This window comes from Heterodontus francisci, chromosome 2 (genome assembly GCF_036365525.1).
Source record: "Heterodontus francisci isolate sHetFra1 chromosome 2, sHetFra1.hap1, whole genome shotgun sequence".
NCBI classification, from domain to species: Eukaryota; Metazoa; Chordata; class Chondrichthyes; order Heterodontiformes; family Heterodontidae; genus Heterodontus; species Heterodontus francisci.
In genome coordinates this window covers 163346189-163368880 of record NC_090372.1, presented here as the reverse complement: position 1 = coordinate 163368880, position 22692 = coordinate 163346189, and the positions used below count along the sequence as shown (strand labels likewise).

Here is a 22692-nt window from a genome sequence, read left to right as displayed (position 1 = left end):
GCCTAACTAGCGTTTTATACAGCTCCATCATAATCTCCCTGCTCTTATATTCTGTGCCTCAGCTAATAAAGGCAAGTATCCCTTATGCCTTCAGAACCACCTTTTCTACCTGTGCTGCTACCTTCAGTGATCTATGGACAAATACACCAAAGTACATTTGACCCTCTGTACTTCCTAGGGTCCTACCATCCATTGTGTATTCCTTTGCCTTGTTAGTCCTCCCAAAATGCTTCACCTCACACTTCTCAGGATTAAATTCCATTTGCCACTGCTCTGCCCATCTTACCATCCCATCTATATCGTCAAAGAACAAGAACAAACAACAGTACAGCACAGGAACAAGCCATTCGGCCCTCCAAGCCTGCGCCAATCTTGATGCCTGTCGAAACTAACACCTTCTGCACTTCCGGGGCCCATATCCCTCTATTCCCTTCCTATTCATATATTTGTCAAGATGTCTCTTAAACGTCGCTATCGTATCTGCTTCCACCACCTCCCCTGGCAGCAAGTTCCAGGCACTCGCCACCCTCTGTGTAAAAAAAACTTTCCTCGCACATCCCCTCTAAACTTTTCCCCTCGCACCTTAAACCTATGTCCCCTAGTAACTGACTCTTCCACCCTGGGAAAAAGCTTCTGACTATCCACTCTGTCCATGCCACTCATAACTTTGTAAACCTCTATCATGTCGCCCCTCCACCTCCGTCGTTCCAGTGAGAACAATCTGAGTTTATCCAACCTCTCCTCATAGCTAATGCCCTCCAGACCAGGCAACATCCTGGTAAACCTCCTCTGTACCCTCTCCAAAGCCTCCACGTCCTTCTGGTAGTGTGGCGACCAGAATTGCACGCAATATTCTAAGTGTGGCCTAACTAAGGTTCTGTACAGCTGCAACATGACTTGCCAATTTTTATACACTATGCCCCGACCGATGAAGGTAAGCATGCCGAATGCCTTCTTGACTACCTTATCCACCTGTGTTGCCACTTTCAGTGATCTGTGGACCTGTATGCCCAGATATCTCTGCCTGTCAATACTCCTAAGGGTTCTGCCATTTACTGTATACCTCCCACCTGCATTAGACCTTCCAAAATGCATTAACTGACATTTGTCCGGATTAAACTCCAACTGCCATTTCTCCGCCCAAGTCTCCAACCGATCTATATCCTGCTGTATCCTCTGACAATCCTCATCATTATCCGCAACTCCACCAACCTTTGTCTCGTCCGCAAACTTACTAATCAGACCAGCTACATTTTCCTGCAAATCATTTATATATACTACAAACAGCAAAGGTCCCAGCACTGATCCCTGCGGAACACCACTAGTCACATCCCTCCATTCAGAAAAACACCCATCCACTGTTACCCTCTGTCTTCTGTGACCGAGCCAGTTCTGTATCCATCTTGCCAGCTCACCTCTGATCCCGTGTGACTTCACCTTTTGCACCAGTCTGCCATGCGGGACCTTGTCAAAGGCTTTACTAAAGTCCATACAGACAATATCCACCGCCCTTCCCTCATCAATCATCTTCGTCACTTCCTCAAAAGTCTTGCAGGTTGACAGGTAAATTGGCCATTATAAATTGTCACTAGTATAGGTAGGTGGTAGGGAAATATAGGGACAGGTGGGGATGTTTGGTAGGAATATAGGATTAGTATAAATGGGTGGTTGATGTTCGGCACAGACTCGGTGGGCCGAAGGGCCTGTTTCAGTGCTGTATCTCTAATCTAATCTAATCTAAAAAACTCAATCAAATTAGTAAGACACGACCTCCCCTTCACAAAACCATGCTGTCTCTCACTAATAAGTTTGTTTGTTTCCAAATGGGAGTAAATCCTGTCCCGAAGAATCCTCTCTAATAGTTTCCCTACCACTGACGTAAGGCTCACCGGCCTATAATTTCCTGGATTATCCTTGCCACCCTTCTTAACAAAGGAACAACATTGGCTATTCTCCAGTCCTCTGGGACCTCACATGTAGCCAATGAGGATGCAAAGATTTCTGTCAAGGCCCCAGCAATTCCTTCCCTTGTCTCCCTCAGTATTCTAGGGTAGATCCCATCAGGCCCTGGGGACTTATCTACCTTAATGCTTTGCAAGACACCCAACACCACCTCCTTTTTGATAATGAGATGACTGAGACTATCTGCACTCCCTTCCCTAGGCTCATCATCCACCAAGTCCTTCTCCTTGGTGAATACTGATGCAAAGTACTCATTTAGCACCTCGCCCATTTCCTCTGGCTCCACGCATAGATTCCCTTCTCTGTCCTTGAGTGGGCCAACCCTTTCCCTGGTTACCCTCTTGCTCTTTATATATGTATAAAAAGTCTTGGGATTTTCCTTAATCCTGTTTGCCAATGACTTTTCATGACCCCTTTTAGCCCTCCTAACTCCTTGCTTAAGTTCCTTCCTACTGTCTTTATATTCCTCAAGTGCTTCATCTGTTCCTAGCCTTCCAGCCCTTACAAATGCTTCCTTTTTCTTTTTGACTAGGCTCACAATATCTCGTGTTATCCAAGGTTCCCAAAACTTGCCAAACTTGTCTGTCTTCCTCACAGGAACATGCTGGTCCTGGATTCTAATCAGCTGACGTTTGAAAGACTCCCACATGTCAGATGTTGATTTACCCTCAAACAGCCGCCCCCAATCTAAATTCTTCAGTTCCTGCCTAATATTGTTATAATTAGCCTTCCCCCAATTTAGCACCTTCACCCGAGGACTACTCTTATCCTTATCCACAAGTACCTTAAAACTTATGGAGTTATGGTCACTGCTCCCGAAATGTCCCCCACTGAAACTTCGACCACCTGGCCGGGCTCATTCCCCAATACCAGGTCCAGAATGGCCCCATCCCTAGTTGGACTATCTGCATACTGTTTCAAGAAGCCCTCCTGGATGCTCCTCACAAATTCTGCCCCATCCAAGCTCCTAGCACTAAGTGAGTCCCAGTCAATATTGGGGAAGTTAAAATCACCCACCACTACATCCCTGTTACCTTTACATCTTTCCAAAATCTGTCCACATATCTGCTCCTCTACCTCCCGCTGGCTGTTGGGAGGCCTGTAGTAAACCCCCAACATCGTGACTGCACCCTTCCTATTCCTGAGCTCCACCCATATTGCCTTGCTGCATGACCCCTCTGAGGTATCCTCCCGCAGTACAGCTGTGATATTCTCCTTAACCAGTAATGCAACTCCCCCACCCTTTTTACATCCCCCTCTATCCCGCCTGAAGCTTCTAAAGCCTGGAACATTTAGCTGCCAATCCTGCCCTTCCCTCAACCAAGTCTCTGTAATAGCAACAACATCATATTTCCAAGTACTAATCCAAGCTCTACGTTCATCTGCCTTACCTGTTATACTTCTCGCATTGAAACAAATGCACTTCAGACCATCAGTCCCGCTGTGCTCAGCAACATCTCCCTGCCTGCTCTTCCTCTTAGTCCTACTGGCCTTATTTACTATGTCCTCCTCATTGACTTCACTAGCTGTCCTACTGCTCTGGTTCTCACCCCCCGCCACACTAGTTTAAACCCTCCCGAGTGACGTTAGCAAACCTTGCTGCCAGGATATTGGTTCCCTTCCAGTTTAGATGCAACCCGTCCTTCTTGTACAGGTCCCATCTCTCCCTGAAGAGAGCCCAATGGTCCAGATATCTGAAACCCTCCCTTCTACGCCAGCTGCTCAGCCACGTGTTTAGCTGCACTATCTTCCTATTTCTAGCCTCACTGGCACGTGGCACAGGGAGTAATCCAGAGATTACAACCCTAGAGGTCCTGTTTTTTTACTTACTACCTGACTCCCTAAACTCCCCCTGCAGGATCTCATCACTCTTCCTGCCTATGTCATTGGTACCGATGTGTACCACAACCTCTGGCTGTTCACCCTCCCCCTTCAGAATGCCCTCTGTCCGTTCAGAGACATCCTTGACCCTGGCACCAGGGAGGCAACATACCTTCCTGGAGTCTCTTTCACGTCCACAGAAGCGCCTATCTGTGCCCCTGACTATAGAGTCCCCTATAACTATTGCTCTTCTGCGCTTTGTCCCTCCCTGCAGAACAACAGTGCCAACCGTGGTGCCACTGCTCTGGCTGCTGCTGTTTTCCCCTGATAGGCCATCCCCCCCAACAGTATCCAAAATGGTATACTTGTTAGAGAGGAGGATAGCCACAGGGGATTCCTGCACTGACTGCCTGCCCCTTCTAGCGGTCACCCATCTATCTGCCTGCACTTTGGGTGTAACCACTTCTCTAAAGCTCCTGTCTATGACGCTTTCCGCCACCTGCATGCTCCTAAGTGCATCCAGTTGCCGAATCATGCGGTCTGTGAGGAGCTGCAACTGGGTGCACTTCCTGTAGATGTAGTTGCCCGGAACGCTGGAAGCGTCACGGACTTCCCACATCTCACAGGTGAAGCACTTCACCCCTCTAACTGTCATTTCTATCACTAATTAGTTAATTGATATAAAATAAATAAATACTTATTAAATCCTCACTAAATTATGATACACTTCACTATGTGGTCTCTAGTGCTAGATTTCTACAATAAATATTAAATGCTGTCTAAATACAGTAATCTCCTCCCTCTGGTTTAGTTACTCTGCTTATTAATTAGTTAATTAGTGTTTTAATCAATTTTTATCAGTTTTATTTTCAAATTCGGTATAGATTCCCTACCAGCTAATCAGGTCACAGCTTTCCTGTGACGTCACTTTTTCAGTTTTTTTTTTCCCACCCTGCCGAATGGCTAGGTAAGTACTTTATAGTGAAACTTACCTTCCCAGCTGCCCCCTGGCTCGCACTCTCACCGCTACCGCTGTTCAAAAAGAAGCTGCCGAATCGCTAGGTAAGTACTTTATACTGAAACTTACCTTCCCAGCTGCCCCCTGGCTTGCACTCTCACTGCTACCGCTGTTCAAAAAGAAGCTGCCGAATGGCTAGGTAAGTACTTTATAGTGAAACTTACCTTCCCAGCTGCCCCCTGGCTCGCACTCTCACTGCTACCGCTGTTCAAAAAGAATATCCCGTTCTGTAATCTAAGGCTTTCTTCCTCACTATTTACGACGCCACCAATTTTCGTGTCCTCTGCAAACTTACTGATCATACCTCCTATATTCACGTCTAAATCATTAATGTACATGACAAACAGCAAGGGTCCCAGCACCGATCCCTGTGGTACACCACTGGTCACAGGCTTCCAATCGCAAAAACAACCCACGGCCATCACCCTCTGCCTCCTGCCACTAAGCCAATTTTGGATCCAATTTGCCAAATTGCCCTGGCTCCCATGGGCTCTTACCTTCTTAACCAATCTCCCATGCGGGACCTTATGAAAAGCCTTACTGATGTCCATGTAGACTACATCAACTGCTTTATCCTCATCTACACACCTAGTCACCACCTCAAAAAATTAAATCAAGTTTGTTAGACATGATCTCCCCCTGACAAAGCCATGGTGACTATCCTTGATTAATCCCTGCCTCTCCAAGTGGAGGTTAATCCTGTCCCTCAGAATTTTTTCCAATAGTTTCCCTAGCACTGATGTTAGATTCACTGGCCTGTAATTATCTGGTCTATCCCTGCTACCCTTCTTGAATAATGGTACCATATTTGCTGACTTCCCATCCTCTGATACATCTCCTGTGGCCAGAGAGGATTTGAAAATTTGTGTCAGAGTCCCTGCTGTCTCCTCCTTGCCTGGGATACATTTCATCTGGGCCTGGGGATTTATCCACTTTTAAGCCTGCTAAAACAGCTAATACTGCCTCCCTTTCAATGCTAATTTGTTCGAGTATATCACAATCCCCCTCCTAATCTCTACATCTACATCGTGCTTCTCTATAGTGAACACAGTTGAAAAGTAATCTTTTAAAACCTCACCTATGTCCTCCGGCTCCACACACAGCTTGCCCCTTTGGTCCCTAATGGGCCCTACTTTTACCCTGGTTATCCTCTTGCCCTTAATATACCTATAAAATGCCTTGAATTTTTCTGTTATATTGCCTGCCAGTGTTTTTTCATGTCCCCTCTTCGCTCTCCTAATTACTTTTTTAAGTACCCCCCTACACTTTCTATACTCCTCTAGTGCCTCTGCTGTTTTTAATGCTCTGAATCTGCCATAAGCCTCCTTTTTTTTCCTTATCCAATCCTCTATATCCCTTGACATCCAGGGTTCCCTGGACTTGTTAGTCCTACCCATCACCTTTTATGGGAACATGTTGGCTCTGAACTCTCACTATTTCCTTTTTGAATGACTCCCACTGGTCTGATGTAGACTTTCCTACAAGTAGCTGCTCCCAGTCCACTTTGGCCCGATCCTGTTTTATCATGTTGAAATCGGCCTTCCCCCAATTCAGTACCTTTATTTTTGGACCCTCTTCCTCCTTTTCCATAACTAACTTAAATCTTAGAGTTATGGTCACTATCCCCGAAATGCACCCCCAGTGACACATCTACCACTTGTCCGGCTTCATTCCCTAAGATTAGGTCCAGTACCGCCCCTTCCCTTATCGGACTCTCTACGTGCTGGCTCAGAAAGCTCTCCTGTTAGCACTTTAAGAATTCCGCCCGCTTTAAGCCTTTTGCACCAAGTCTATCCCAGTCAGTATTGGGGAAGTTGAAATCCCCATGTTTGTCCTATCTTTCCCCTTGGGGGAATGTACCTCAACTGCACCCTGTCTCCTCTTTAAAGGCAGCCCTTTGTTCAGTTACAGTTTTGCCTGCCAGGGTGAAGTTGATGGTAGTTATTGTTGGAATTGGCCTTAAAAATGTGCATTTTGTTAGGAGAATTAAGGGGACCACCTACTCCTTGGAAAGTTTCGAGTCTAAGGGGACTAGAGGTGCAAAGGGATCAAGAGGTACGCGTTCACAAATCATTAGAACTAGCAGCACAGGCTTAGAAAGCCAAAAGTGCAAACACTGATTAATTTTTGAGAGGAATTAAAGTCAAAAGCAGAAAGTTTATGTTAAACTTGAATGAAACCTTGGTTACACCACACTTCTAGTTTCCATATTACCAAAAAGATATAGAAACACTGGAGGAAGCGCAAAATAGATTCACAATGATGATACCAGAACTGAGAAGGTACAACTATCAGGAAAGACTGAACAGGCAAGACTCCAGAAAAGAGAAGGCTGAGAAGTCGCCTCATAGAAGTCTGAAAATTGCGAAGGTGCTTTGTTTTTGTAGATGTAGAGAAGTTGTTTCCACTTGAGGGGGAGTCAAAAGAAGGGGACATAAATATTAAGATAGTCACTAATAAATCCAATCAAGACTTCAGGAGCAACTTGTTTAGAGTGACAAGAATGTGGAACTTTCTACCACAGGAACCGTTGAGGCGAATAGCATAGATGGATTTAAGAGGAAGAAGATGAGTACGTGAGGGGAAAAAGGAATAGAAGGATATGCTGATAGGGTGAGATGAAGTAAGGTGGGAGGAAGCTCACGTGAAGCATAAACACTGGCATAGACCTGCTGGGCCGAATGGCCCGTTTCTTTGCTATAAAGTTCGATATAAGTCTATGTAAGCTGAATGACAAACCACAATTATTTATGCAATTCATAGACCATTTTTATGACTTCGATGGAAGTTCCAAAAGTAATGTAATGCAAGTTTACACGAACACAATACTGCAAAGTTATTTTAACAATAAAATACATTTATAGTATTTGTGAATTGACTGCAGTGCAAAATCTTGACTACTAAAATTCATGTTTGAAGTAGCGCAGAACTACCCGTAGTATTATGAAGTACAATTTTTTTAAACTCAGACCGAAGTATTGAAATAGTTTAACTTAGCACTATGTGCTACAGTCAATACATTGCCATCATTCTATGCAGTGTATCTGTTTTGTTGATGACATGGCTGTAGTTATTATCAAGGTTCTTCAGCATGTAATGTTTGGTGCAATTATATACATGTTTTTTTCCCAGAATAACTACTGTTCATTGTTTTTTCTATAAAGTGTATTTTACAGATTGTTGTAAAACAGTAATTTTAACTGAGGATGCATGCATGAAATCCAAATCGTCAGGAAAGATCAGAGAGGTGAACACACAAAAGAGAAAAATCAATCTTAAAACGTTTAAATGTAATCTTCAATAGAATGCTACCTCTTTTGACTATTGGTATTACAGGGGCTAGGTGTAGCAGAAGCATTTATCCTACATTTAGCAGTCCCACTGAGGCAGAGGCCCTTGCTTGTACTAACCCTGAAATCCTGCACAGAAATGTACTTGATTCCTAATTCCGTGATCATTTTTCTTTTTACATGGGAAGTAATACTACTGCTGTGCACTCATGGAGCTCATGTTGACAATCAATTATAGTAACAATGTTTGCAATGTAATTTTGGCACTATGGTCCACATTGGTGAGAATTCCTTCCATTCATAGACCATGGATGCAAAATGTAGCCATTTTTATTAAATTGAAATGACTGAATTAGTATTGTATTATAATTCAGTCTGATGGCATCAGCATGCCACTGGTATTCTGTGCCAAGCCCCGAGATGCTCCTGCCCCCTTCCCAGCTAACAAATTGCCATTGCTGGCCTGACTTGCCTCCAATGCACGCAACATCTCCTATGTTAGGAAATTCCAAAAGTTGTGTTCCTGACCATAACCAGGAACCTGTCTTTAAAATAATTACTGTGCAATTAATATCACAGAACATCCAGGAGCCTTGTGAAAGAAAAGCTGAAATTAAGAACCATTAGAGGAGGGGTGGCAGAATATATAGATATACAGATTTAACAGCAGCCTGAATTGTAGTTAGCGACCAAATGATCTTCCTGTGCACGATGTGGGATACCATTTAACAATGTAAGGAAGCAAGGAATGAAAATATACAATTCAGTCCAATAATCCTATTAAAATTAGATTTTTAACTGTTGGCTGAGCAATTGTTTGCTCTGTTTTGTTTAGAAAAAGTTTAGCAGCATTTTACTACAATTCATGAATTTTCTATGTTACAGAAAGTTGCATTACTGCAGAAGTTGTTGCTGCAGTTGACATCAATACTGTTGCTAATGAAGTTTACAAGCACAATTTTCCTAACACCTACCTCTGTCCCAAGACAATTGAAGTAAGTTGTAACCAAAACATTTTTTGAATTTTTATGAATTAGTCTTTACGTTTTTTTTGGGAGAAACAACAGCCATTTTATACACTTTATTTTGCATTTTTCTATGCCGGGTTGTTTGATCCTTTGATATTAGTATTAAAAACAGTACTTAGTATTTTTAGCTAAACATAGCCTTCTATGAGACCTGCTTCTAGGCAACAGCGGCCAGCCAACCCAAGAGCATCAGTAATGAAGCAAAAATACTTCTTTTATATAGCACCTATCGTTTCCTCAAAACATACAAAGTGCTTTACAATGAATAAATTATATTTTTAAACACAGTAAGTTATGTAGATAAATGTGGCAGCCGATCACCGATATCGCAAGTTTCCACAAATAATGAATTACTAGTTAATCTAGTTTTGGTAGTGGTGGATGAGGGAGGAATGTTGGCTAGCACTGTTTTTTGTAGTCAGGGCCTTGGTTTAGCATTTTGTTCAAAAGAAGCCATATTTAGGAACATTGGCATTGCTAGGCCCTTCTAGTTCACTTCTAATGTTTTGGCGATGCAGCAATCAATCTCTATCAATTAGTCTACAACAGACATAGCCATGAGGTGATAAAAAAACTGCTAGTCGTGCTATTCCTCTCAAGTATACTTGTCATATGTCATGTCTCAAATTACTCATATGCAGTGTCCCAAAAGCAAGTGCAGATTCATGCGGAAATTCTGAAATTGCAGTCTGTCATTCACTGCTTTGCCTCAGGCTGCGCTGTGGAAGCCCCCACCCGTCCCCACCAAACCTAGAGCTAGCAATCAGCGAAATCAATTGATTTGGCAAGGAGTTCCCCTTTTCCACTCAGATAGCCGTTAGAAAGCCCACAAAATGTTAAGACTTGTTTGACGTGGGATAACTGGGTTTTTAATGGTGTTCTGAGTAATAACTATTGTTGAACAACTGATCTGGCCCTGAAAAAAAAATTATATTTGTGGAATATTGTTAAATAACTCCATTATGATTAATTACTAGAGTTAAAAAAAATTATTTTTCGAAGTTTGTTTGTGATATTTCAGTTTCTACCTTAACCCTGTGCATGTGTCCCAATTTTTATTTTGCTGTCTACAAAATCTTTAAAAAGTGATTTGATTATTGGTGCTTTTCATTTCCTGGTTGATTGTCTGTGAAAATTCTTTAATATGATTGGCTGTTTGGACATCTTGGTGACATCGCTGCAGCTTGATGCTAGGAATCCCCATTAAACAACATTACAATCAATTGCATGTCAAGAGAGATCTCTCAGCAAGGTTTTCTTCGAGGCCTACAGCATGTGGCTCTGCAAAATCCGGGCCAATGTTTCTGCAGATGAGTTTTGAATTTATCCTCGTTCCTGGTTTTGGCCTCCATGTGAGGCACTTTTGGTTTGCCTCCATTTGAATTTCATCTGTCACTCAGGGCAGCGCAGTGGTTAGCACCGCAGCCTCACAGCTCCAGCGACCTGGGTTCAGTTCTGGGTACTGCCTGTGCAGAGTTTGCAAGTTCTCCCTGTGACTGCGTGGGTTTTCGCCGGGTGCTCCGGTTTCCTCCCAGAGCCAAAGACTTGCAGATTGATAGGTAAGTTGGCCATTATAAATTGCCCCTAGTATAGGTAGGTGGTAGGGGAATTGAGGGAAGGTGGGGATGTAGTAGGAATGTGGGATTAATGTAGGATTAGTATAATTGGGTGGTTGATGGTCGGCACAGACTCGGTGGGCCGAAGGGCCTGTTTCAGTGCTGTATCTCTAAATAAAAAAATAAGTAAAAATTCCCTAGTATATTCAGTTCCTGCTGTAGCTTATCCTATTTGGTTTTGCAGTCTATCTTCATTAGCTTTGTGCCATCGGCAAATTTAGGCACTATGTTTGTGATCCTAGCACCAGATAATCTCTGCAGATATTAAACAAAAGTGGTCCTAAAGTTGACCCGTGGCACCACACAAGGATCATTCTCCCAGCGACAGTGCAGCACTAACTGAAGTGAGTAACTTGAGGTAATTCAAAACTCTTGTACCCCTGTTGTTACTCGAACCAAGTTCCATTCATCCATCACCCTGTGTTTTCTGAGTTACATTGGCTTCCAATTAATCAACACCTCAATTTTAAAATTCTAATCCTTGCTTTCAAATCCCTGGATGGCCTCATCCCTCCCTTTCTTTGTAATTTCCTCCAACCCCACAACCTTCCGAGATATCTAACTGCTCTGATTCTTGGCTCTTGAACATCCCTGATTTTAATTGCTCCATCATTGATGGCCGTGCTTTCAGCTGCCAAGGCTGCAGCTCTGGAATTGCCTTCCTAAACCTCTCTGTCTCTTTACCCTCCTTTTAAGACGCTCCTTATAACCTACCTCTTTGACCAAGTTTATGGTCATCTGCCAATATATCCCATGTGACTCGATGTCAAATTTTGCTTTATAACATGCCTGTGAAGCTCCTTGGGACATTGTATTATGTTAAAGCCACCACATATGGGGAGGTGGTGGTGTAGTGGTAATGTCACTTGACTAGTACTCCAGAGTCCAGGCTAATGATCTGGGGGCATGGGTTTAAATTCCCCCACAACAGATGGTGAAATTTGAATTCAATTTAATACATCTGGAATTAAAAGCTAGTCTAATGGTGACCATGAAACCATTGTCGATTGTTGTAAAAACCCATCTGATTCACTAAAGCCCTTTGGGGAAGGAAATCTGCTGTCCTTACCTGGTCTGGCCTACATGTGACTCCAGACCCACAACAATGTGGTTGACTCTTACATGCCCTCTGAAATGACACAGCAAGCCATTCAGTTCAAGGGCAGTTAGGGGTGGGCAACAAATGGCTGGCCGAGATAGCAATGCTCACATCCCACAAATGAATTTTTTTAAAAAAGTACAAGTTGTCGTTGTCAACCTTGGTATTTTAAGTCTTTAATCGTGAGGTGTAAATCCACAACCTTCTGACTTGGTGAGAGTGCTATCAAGTAAGCCAGTCTGGCACTAAGTTTCACACCTGCCACTGCCTCTTGGCACAATCTTTGGGCAAAATATAGGTTTAAGATTTCTTCCATTTTCACTATAATCTTGTGGAAGCCCTAGTCCATGATCTTTGTGATGGGTTCACTTACAATTTTTTTCTTTGATGTTGTTTCAACCAGGCGAGGGGAATACTGCAAAGTACTAATGGTATCATATTTGGCACCCACAAGAAATGTCCACTTTCTGCAGAGCTAATTAAACTGTTTACACACTGTAAACAAAAAAAATTCTTTGAATGTGTGGAATAAAGTAAATGCTATACTTGACTGTTAGAAAGTCAGTTCACTAATGGAGTTGTTTATTATTTATCACTGCAGACATAGAGAATATCTTGTCGAAATTTTCTACTTATTTGACTGATAGCAATAACTAAAGGAGCCCTGGCTGACTTTTCCTTTCCTTAGTCCAGTCCATGCCAGGACACTGAAGTTAATTGTAAGATTTCTAATTTTAACCTTGGCTGAAAGCAAGTAACTCAGCACAGAATGGAAGTCGAGCTTGAAATCATCTGGTCAGTTGCAAATTATCTTTGCCAACTAAGTTATTGGAGCTGCTGTAGGCAAGCTTCAAGCTTGGCTGAATGTTGGTTGATAGTTCTGGCTGATCTATAGGTAATCTATTAAAAATAAAGAACACTGTAGTATTTTTTAAGACATTGCTGTTTTCCCAAAGTTTTCATGTAATGTCTTAACTAGAAAACCTCAGCAAGCTTGTTTAAATTGTCCTAACTGCATAGAGATGGAAACAATTTTGCATTCTGTAAGATGTCCCCTTCTAGTTTAATTTTCTACTGTTGAACCTCCCAGGACTTTCTCATAGATTTATATAAATTGAGCTCTTGTCACTAGCAAGAACTATGAGAAACAAGTGTGCTTATTCCCCTTATCGGTGCAATGTTATGATGAAATATGTTATGGTCAAGTGAAGTGGGGTTGAAGGGCTTCCCTCTTTTCCCTCCTTGTTTGACCACAAAAAGTTTGATTCTTTCTTAAAGTGGATGTACTGGCCAATTCCGTAGGTATTTTATTAATTACTTGCTATGATCATAACGAGAACCAATCGGACAGGTTTTTTTGAGTTAACAAAGAAAGAGGTTAACTTTATTGTACCTAAACCGAACTAATTAAAATAATAAACAATGTGCCAACTTTCACTCTCCCACACACACTAGAGGTTTACGCACACATAAATAGGTTACAGAGTGGAGAAAGATAGATTGGTTGAGTTAGAGTCGCTTCTAGCTGAATTCAGTGGTCCTGAGGCATTAGTTTGAAGAGATAGATGACTGGTTTGGTGAGTCTCTTGGAGATAGTGATGCAGATGACTTCGTCCAATTGGGTTTCAGATTGTAGCCGGAGTATGCAAAGGTGGTCAGTCAACAAGCAGGATTTGAAAGCTTTCAAGCTGGAATAGAGAGAGCGAGAGAGAGGGAGCTCCACTTAGGATCTGCTGAGGTTAGAGTCCAGTTGCTGCTTCTCTGCTGCAGAGAAAACAGCTTGAAACCACAGATGGGGAGGGGCTTGTCACATGACAGTCGATCAGTGATTCAAAACATAGCAGTTAGCAGTATTTGCCTCTTGGCCTTGGTTCTTTCTGGGGAATTAGCAGACATGTCGGGCTCGATTTTTGCAGCAGGCAATGTGCGGGCCACAAGCTGCCATGCCGCTGTGATCTTCCGCTCGGCAGCCAAGATGATGAGCTGGTCAGGCCGCCTCTTCCCCCATCCCACCCAATTACATAGAGGGGGTGGGCTCTCTGCGCTGACGGTGAGGTACCTGGGCACTGGCACCATTTTCAAAGGGCAGCCAGCCCTGCTGGGTCATTTAAATTTTTAAAGGGCTACCCCCCCCCCCCCCCCCCCAATGTAGTGCTAATTAAATCTATCGCCCCTTCCTCCCCAATAACAATTAAACTCAACATTTGCCGCCTTCCACCCTCCCCCATAACAATCACCTTCAACACTTGACCCACCCCCCTGCAAACTGCAAACCTATCAAAGTGCAAAGGTTTCCCCTTCCCACCCTCCCCTACACTAATAATTTGCATTTGAGCCCGTTCCCCTCCCCCTCATACTGCACGAAAAATCATAAGTTCCCCCCTTCCCCACCACGGTGGTGCCTGCTTTCCCTGGTTGGGAAAGTGAAGATGCGTGAGTGCTGGCCGCCACCCGGAAAATCGCAGCCTGTAGGTAAGATCGCTATTGATTTTATTTAAATGTATTCATTTCATTAATTTAAATATGTTAATCCGGGTCCCATCCCCCAGCGATGATTTTTTTTTTCCAGCTCGCCCCCCCTCGCCATGGAGCCTGACGTCGGGAGCTCAGTAAAATCCCGGCCTTTGTCTCCCTCCAAACCAGCATCGCACTGTAGGTTGCAATGTTGCAAATTAGGTAGCCAACTTAAGCTGCCAGCAAAATCATCCTTTTTAGCTGGACTGTTAAAAATGTCTTTTTTAAAAAACTACAAATTCAAATCTCCAGTCGGTGGACCACAGAAAACCATCATTCAACAAAGTGCGCTGGTGTAGCATATATCTCCTGTGGCATTACTTGTGTTATCAAGGCTGAGACCATGTTGACTGCAACCTAAGGTCAATGCTCAGTTGAGGCCATGCATTAGTGGAGGAGAAGAGAATTTTTAATGTTAAGTGTAGCACCAGTTCCGACATCCCACCACATGATACAGCCCAGAGTTGCGATAAGTGACTGAAAGCATGATTTGAAATGGTGTTTTGAGTAGGGTTTGCAAAGCAGAGACGGAACTAGCAAGACAGAGGATTTTGAGGAAGGAGTTCCAAGATTAGGGTCAATTAGGAAGTAACTTTGTTCCACAAGCCATACCTGCAAGAGTTAGTGAATTGTAACTTTTGATGCCCTGCAATACTGATTGAAATTATTTAATGCTCTTTGTACAATGGCACTTTCATATGGCCTGTTGAATGTGGAGTTTGATCTGCTTTTCTAATTCACCTCCGTTCAAAATTGTGGTTTCGGTATTACTTCAAGAGAAGCTGTTGAAATTGTGGTTTTTGCATTCCTTCTACAGAAACCGTTGAAATTGAGTTAGTTTATACTCAAAGTAAGCAAGAACATTCTGCATGATGGTAATGTGTTAGGTAATAGATCATATGCCTTTTACCTAGATGTCACTCAAGATTTTAGCTCATGTTTTGGAATCTTAACTGTCTTCACTGCCCTCTGGCCAAATAATGTCAGTTTTCAACAGCTAACACTTCTGGTGAGAGCAATTAGTCACAGATACTATATTTTCCTGAAGTTCATGACCTAAAATTAGAGGTGCATACTGTATACTGAGGCACAGTCTACCTAGATTTCCTCATAATTTTTTACTAGACTGCAGTGAAAATAGTGCATTTCTCAATGGAGAGTACTTTCCCCTAACATTTTGCAGCCTCTTCACTTGAGTCAGAAACATTGCTTAAAAGGGAAATGCTTGTCAAATGGAAGTAATAATAGCTCACACTGAAGTCAGAATGTTACCACAAGAGGTTTGGGAACCTTTAACTTAAATGGGAAACGAGGGTCAAGTTGCCACAAAACTAAAAACTTAAATTAAGTCCAGGAAATAAGTAAATTTAATGCTCTTGCTCTGGACTTTTTGTTTTAATTTCTCTGCAAATAGGATTTTGAATATAGGATCCATGACTGTACACAGAACTGCATGAGGGTCTTAATGAGGCTTTGCCTCTGATTTTCACAGAATCATTACAGTGCAGAAGGAGGCCATTCAGCCCATTGTGTCCGCACTGGCTCTCCGAATGAGCAATTCCCTCAGTTCCATTCCCCTGCCTTCTCCCCATAACCCTGCACGTTCTTCCTTTTCATATAACTGTCTAATTCCCTTTTTGAATGCTTCAGTTGAACCTGCCTCCACCACGTTCTCAGACAGCACATTCCAGACCTTAACCAGTCACTGCATGAAAAAGTATTTTGTCATGTCACTTTTGCTTCTCTTACCAAATACTTTAAATCTGTGTCGTCTCGTTCTCGATACTTTCACAAGTGGGAACAGTTTCTCTCTATCTACTGTGTCCAGAACTCTTATCTACTCTTTCCTGTCATTAACAAAGAACAAAGAACAAAGATAATTACAGCACAGGAACAGGCCCTTCGGCCCTCCAAGCCTGCGCCGATCCAGATCCTCTCTCTAAACATGTCGCCTATTTTCTAAGGTTCTGTATCTCTTTTCTTCCTGCCCATTCATGTATCTGTCTAGATACATCTTAAAAGAATCCATCGTGCCCGCATCTACCACCTCCGCTGGCAATGCGTTCCAGGTGCCCACCACCCTCTGCGTAAAGAACTTTCCACGCATATCCCCCCTAAACTTTTCCCCTTTCACTTTGAACTCGTGTCCTCTAGTAATTGAAACCCCCACTCTGGGAAAAAGCCTCTTGCTATCCACCCTGTCTATACCTCTCATGATTTTGTACACCTCAATCAGGTCCCCCCTCAACCTCCGTCTTTCTAATGAAAATAATCCTAATCTGCTCAACCTCTCTTCATAGCTAGCGCCCTCCATACCAGGCAACATCCTTGTGAACCTCCTCTGCACCCTCTCCAAAGCATCCACATCCTTTTGATAATGTGGCGACCAGAACTGTACGCAGTATTCCAAATGTGGCCGAACCAAAGTCCTATACAACTGTAACATGACCTGCCAACTCTTGTACTCAATGCCCCGTCTGATGAAGGAAAGCATGCCGTATGCCTTCTTGACCACTCTATTTACCTGCGTTGCCACCTTCAGGGAACAGTGGACCTGAACACCCAAATCTCTCTGGACATCAATTTTCCCCAGGACTTTTCCATTTACTGTATAGTTCACTCTTGAATTGGATCTTCCAAAATGCATCACCTCGCATTTGCCCTGATTGAACTCCATCTGCCATTTCTCTGCCCAACTCTCCAATCTATCGATATTCTGCTGTATTCTCTGACAGTCCCCTTCACTATCTGCTACTCCACCAATCTTAGTGTCGTCTGCAAATTTGCTAATCAGTCCACCTATACTTTCCTCCAAATCATTAATGTATATCACAAACAGCAGTGGTCCCAGCACGGATCCCTGCGGAACACCACTGGTCACACGTCTCCATTTTGAGAAACTCCCTTCTACTGCTACTCTCTGTCTCCTGTTGCCCAGCCAGTTCTTTATCCATCGAGCTAGTACACATTGGACCCCAAGCGCCTTCACTTTCTCCATCAGCCTGCCATGGGGAACCTTATCAAACGCCTTACTGAAGTCCATGTATATGACATCGACAGCCCTTCCCTCATCAATCAACTTTGTCACTTCCTCAAAGAATTCTATTAAGTTGGTAAGACATGACCTTCCCTGCACAAAACCATGTTGCCTATCACTGATGAGCCCATTTTCTTCCAAATGGGAATAGATCCTATCCCTCAGTATCTTCTCCAGCAGCTTCCCTACCACTGACGTCAGGCTCACCGGTCTATAATTACCTGGATTATCCCTGCTACCCTTCTTAAACAAGGGGACAACATTAGCAATTCTCCAGTCCTCCGGGACCTCACCCGTGTTTAAGGATGCTGCAAAGATATCTGTTAAGGCCCCAGCTATTTCCTCTCTCGCTTCCCTCAGTAACCTGGGATAGATCCCATCCGGACCTGGGGACTTGTCCACCTTAATGCCCTTTAGAATACCCAACACTTCCTCCCTCCTTATGCCGACTTGACCTAGAGTAATCAAACATCTGTTCCTAACCTCAACATCCGTCATGTCCCTCTCCTCGGTGAATACCGATGCAAAGTACTCGTTTAGAATCTCACCCATTTTCTCTGAGTCCAAGCATAACATTCCTCCTTTGTCCTTTAGTGGGCCAATCCTTTCTCTAGTTACCCTCTTTCTCCTTATATATGAATAAAAGGCTTTGGGATTTTCCTTAACCCTGTTTGCTAAAGATATTTCATGACCCCTTTTAGCCCTCTTAATTCCTCGTTTCAGATTGGTCCTACATTCCCGATATTCTTTCAAAGCTTCGTCTTTCATCAGCCGCCTAGACCTTATGTATGCTTCCTTTTTCCTCTTAGCTAGTCTCACAATTTCACCTGTCATCCATGGTTCCCTAATCTTGCCATTTCTATCCCTCATTTTCACAGGAACATGTCTCTCCTGCACGCTAATCAACCTCTCTTTAAAAGCCTCCCACATATCACATGTGGATTTACCTTCAAACAGCTGCTCCCAATCTACATTTCCCAGCTCCTGCCGAATTTTGGTATAGTTGGCCTTCCCCCAATTTAGCACTCTTCCTTTAGGACCACTCTCGTCTTTGTCCATGAGTATTTTAAAGCTTACGGAATTGTGATCACTATTCCCAAAGTAGTCCCCTACTGAAACTTCAACAACCTGGCCGGGCTCATTCCCCAACACCAGGTCCAGTATGGCCCCTTCCCGAGTTGGACTATTTACATACTGCTCTAGAAAACCCTCCTGGATGCTCCTTACAAATTCTGCTCCATCTGGACCTCTAACACTAAGCGAATCCCAGTCAATGTTGGGAAAATTAAAATCTCCTATCACCACCACCCTGTTGCTCCTACATCTTTCCATAATCTGTTTACATATTTGTACCTCTATCTCACGCTCGCTGTTGGGAGGCCTGTAGTACAGCCCCAACATTGTTACCGCACCCTTCCTATTTCTGAGTTCTGTCCATATTGCCTCACTGCTCGAGTCCTCCATAGTGCCCTCCTTCAACACAGCTGTGATATCCTCTTTGACCAGTAATGCAACTCCTCCACCCCTTTTACCTCCCTCTCTATCCCGCCTGAAGCATCGATATCCTGGGATATTTAGTTGCCAATCATGCCCTTCCCTCAACCAAGTCTCAGTAATAGCAATAACATCATACTCCCAGGTACCAATCCAAGCCCTAAGTTCATCTGCCTTACCAACTACACTTCTTGCATTAAAACAAATGCACCTCAGACCACCAGTCCCTTTATATTCATCATCTGCTCCCTGCCTGCTCTTCCCCTTAGTCACACTGACTTCATTATCTAGTTCCTTACAGGCTTTTGTTACTACCTCCTTACTGTCAACTGACCTCAATTGGTTCCCATCCCCCTGCCACATTAGTTTAAACCCTCCCCAACAGCGTTAGCAAAAGCACCTCCAAGGACATTGGTTCCAGTCCGGCCCAGGTGTAGACCGTCCAATTTGTAATAGTCCCACCTCCCCCAGAACCGGTCCCAATGTCCCAAAAATCTGAACCCCTCCTTCCTGCACCATCTCTCAAGCCACGCATTCATCCTGACTATTCTTTCATTTTTACTCTGACTATTAGTTCTGATGAAAGTTCACAGACCTGAAACGTTAGCTCTGCTTCTTTCTCTATAGATGCTGCCTGACCTCCTGACTATTTTCAGCACTTTCTGTTTTTATTACATGAATAAGGAAGGCTTTCTACAATTTTACAGGGCTTTGGTGAGATCACAGCTGGAGTACTGTGCACAGTTTTGTTCTCCATGCTATACTTGCATTGGAGTCGGTACAGTGAAGGTTCACCAGATTAGTTGCTGGGATGACAGGGTTGTCCTATGATGAGAGGCTGAGTAAGTTGGGTCTATACTGTCTAGAGTTTGGAGAATGAGAGGTGATCTCATTGAAATACGCAGGATTCCGAAGGGGCTTGATAGGTTAGATGGACACTGAGAGGTTATTTCCCCGGCTGGGGAATCTAGAACACTGGGCACAGTCTTCGGATAAAGGGCTGATTGTTTAGGACTGAGATGAGGAGAAATTTCTTCACTCAGAGTTTTGAATCTTTGGAATTTTCTACTCCACACAGTGTGGATTCTCCATCATTGAATATATTTAAGGCTGGGATAGACAGACTTTTGGTCTCTCAAGGAATCCAGGGATAAGGGGAGCAGGTTGGAAAATTGAGTTTTTAAAATTCTTTCATAAGAACATAAGAACTAGGAGCAGGAGTAGGCAATTCAGCCCCTCGAGCCTGCTTCGCCATTCAATACGATCATGGCTGATCTCATCTCGTCCTCAACTCCACTTTCCTGCCTGTTCTCCATAACCCTTCAACCCATTACTAATTAAAAATCTGTCTACCTCCTCCTTAAATTTATTCAATGTCCCGGCATCCACTGCACTCGTGGGATGTAAGCCTTGCTGGCAAGGCCAGTATTTATTGCCCATTCTTAATTGCCCTTGAGAAGATGGTGGTGAACCGTCTTCTTGAAGCGCTGCAGTCCATGTGGTGTAGCTACACCCACAGTGAGTTGAGGCAGAGGATCAGCCATGAGCATATTGAATGACAGAGCAGGTTCCAGGGGCTATATGGTCTTATCCTATTTCTTACGTACTTATTTTCTTAAACGGGGGCTAGAAAATCATGTGTTCATGAACTCTGCTGAATCCCGCTTATAACATACATATAAAATCCTGCATTTGCTTTCCAGCCAATGTTGTTTATTGCACAGAATGTTTGAGAGTTTCAATACATATTAAAGAAGCTACCCTCTTTCTTTTTCCAGGTTAGTATAGGAATCATCTGCAGTTTTAGGTAATGTGTGCAGTAGATGATGATGAAGTAGTAGTAATGGCAACGATGCCAACAACCACCATCGTCACTACATCCAGCACTAAGCCTGCCACTTAAAACTCCATGTAAATGGTTAGCAATATTATCACTTGTCAGGTAGGGAGCTCTTGAGGGCCAGTTCTTCAACCATTGTTTCATTGCAAGATAAAGGGACTGCTCCTATTGTGCCTACGCTATGATACCCACAATTGGAATATTTGAGTCCAGAGATAACAAAGGAGTAGATAAGGGCTTCAGCTGCCAATGTGCTCAGTCAAGGAATGGTAAGGAGGTGTAAGTAGGCGATCTTGTTGAGGGAGAGGATATGATGATAGAAGCTCAGCTCAGGGTCAGATACGATGCCGAAGTTGCAAACTCATTCATTCTGAGCCAGTGGCCAGGGAAGGGTTGGAGCCGGTGGCCAAGGAACAGTTTGTGGCCGGGACTGAATGCAGTAGTCTTCCCAATAGTTCATTCATGAAACCAAAGAAAATTACAGCATAGAAGGAGGTCATTTGGTCAGTTGTGAAAGAGCAGTCGTGCTTAGTTCCACACCTCTACTTTTTTTTTTATTTTGTTTTTATTTTATTTAGAGATACAGCACTGAAACAGGCCCTTCGGCCCACCGAGTCTGTGCCGACCATCAACCACCCATTTATACTAATCCTACACTAATTCCATATTCCTACCACATCCCCACCTGTCCCTATATTTCCCTATCACCTACCTATACTAGGGGCAATTTATAATGGCCAATTTACCTATCAACCTGCAAGTCTTTGGCATGTGGGAGGAAACCGGAGCACCCGGAGGAAACCCACGCAGACACAGGGAGAACTTGCAAACTCCACACAGGCAGTACCCAGAATTGAACCCGGGTCGCTGGAGCTGTGAGGCTGCGGTGCTAACCACTGCGCCGCCCCTATAACCCTATAAGTTCCTCACCCTCTAATACCTGTATTAATCTCTTTAAAATTATTTATGGAATTGACTTCCACCATCTTTTCACATAGAGTGTTCCAGATCACTCTGAGTGAAAAAATATCTCCTCATCTCCTTGCATATCTTTTTCCAATGATTTTAAATTTATAACCTCTTATTGACCCATTCACCAGAGGGAATAGTTTTGCTTTATGTACTCTATCAAAGCTTCTCGTTATCTTGGAAACCTCTTATTAGATCACTTCTTAACGTTCTCTGTCCCAAGGTGAACAATCCTAACGTTTCAACTTATCCTCATAATTGAAGACCTTCACCTCTGGTAGTGTCCAGCTAAACCTCTTCTGTACCCTTTCTAAGGCCTTTGCATCTTACCTGAAGTGTGATATGCCATTGAATATGCATTTGAAGTACTCTTAGCCCACCTTATCAACCTGCCTTGCCACCTTTTAAGGATTTTTAATAATGGATACTGTCACGATCCTGTGTTTTTTTTTTTCTCGTTGGGAAATATTGCAGTGTGCCTTTAAGGCTGTAAAAGATCAGAACATCTTTAAGGCAGCCAGCTCCAAGACTGTGGACCAAGAGCTGGAAAGTGGGATTAGTCTGGATCACTCTTTTTTGCATGGCACAGGATTGATGGGCCGAATGACCTCCTTCTGTGCCGCAAATTTTCTGTGTTTCTCTGATGCCTTAGAATTGTCCACAATACTCCAGCTGATGCCTAACCGGTAGTTTATAAAGTTCTAGCGTGATCTTTTTGCTTTTATATTCTATGCCTCTGATAGTAAACCCAAGTAACCCATTTGCTTTTTTTTATCCACCTTATCAACCTACCTTGCAACCTTTTAAGGATTTTTATATATGGATACTGTCACGATCCTGTTTTTTTTTTCGCCTCGGGAAATATTGCGGTGTGCCTTTAAGGCTGTAAAAGATCAGTACATCTTTAAGGCAGCCAGCTCCAGAGACTGAGTGAAGGTGCATTCTGGTTGCCTAGCTACAAGCATACAAAGAGGGAAAATCGACGTATAATGTATCCATTTTGA

The 22692-nt window shown here is 43.3% G+C and overlaps 1 protein-coding gene across 3 annotated transcripts in view; it reads left to right on the top strand.

Annotated features, from left to right (window-relative positions):
- Positions 1-22692, top strand: part of trdmt1 (tRNA aspartic acid methyltransferase 1) — a 137506-nt gene that overhangs the window by 40027 nt on the left and 74787 nt on the right. For 2 of the 3 annotated variants that reach the window (XR_010969076.1, XM_068013336.1), the window contains exon 2: positions 8977-9086. The exons of the other annotated variant lie outside the window; for it this stretch is intronic. Coding sequence is in view for 1 of the 2 variants with exons in the window: in XM_068013336.1 (XP_067869437.1) it covers positions 8977-9086 (110 nt within the window). In the remaining variant the exon portion in view is untranslated. The remainder of the gene's footprint in view (positions 1-8976; positions 9087-22692) is intronic. 3 annotated transcript variants of the gene reach the window in all.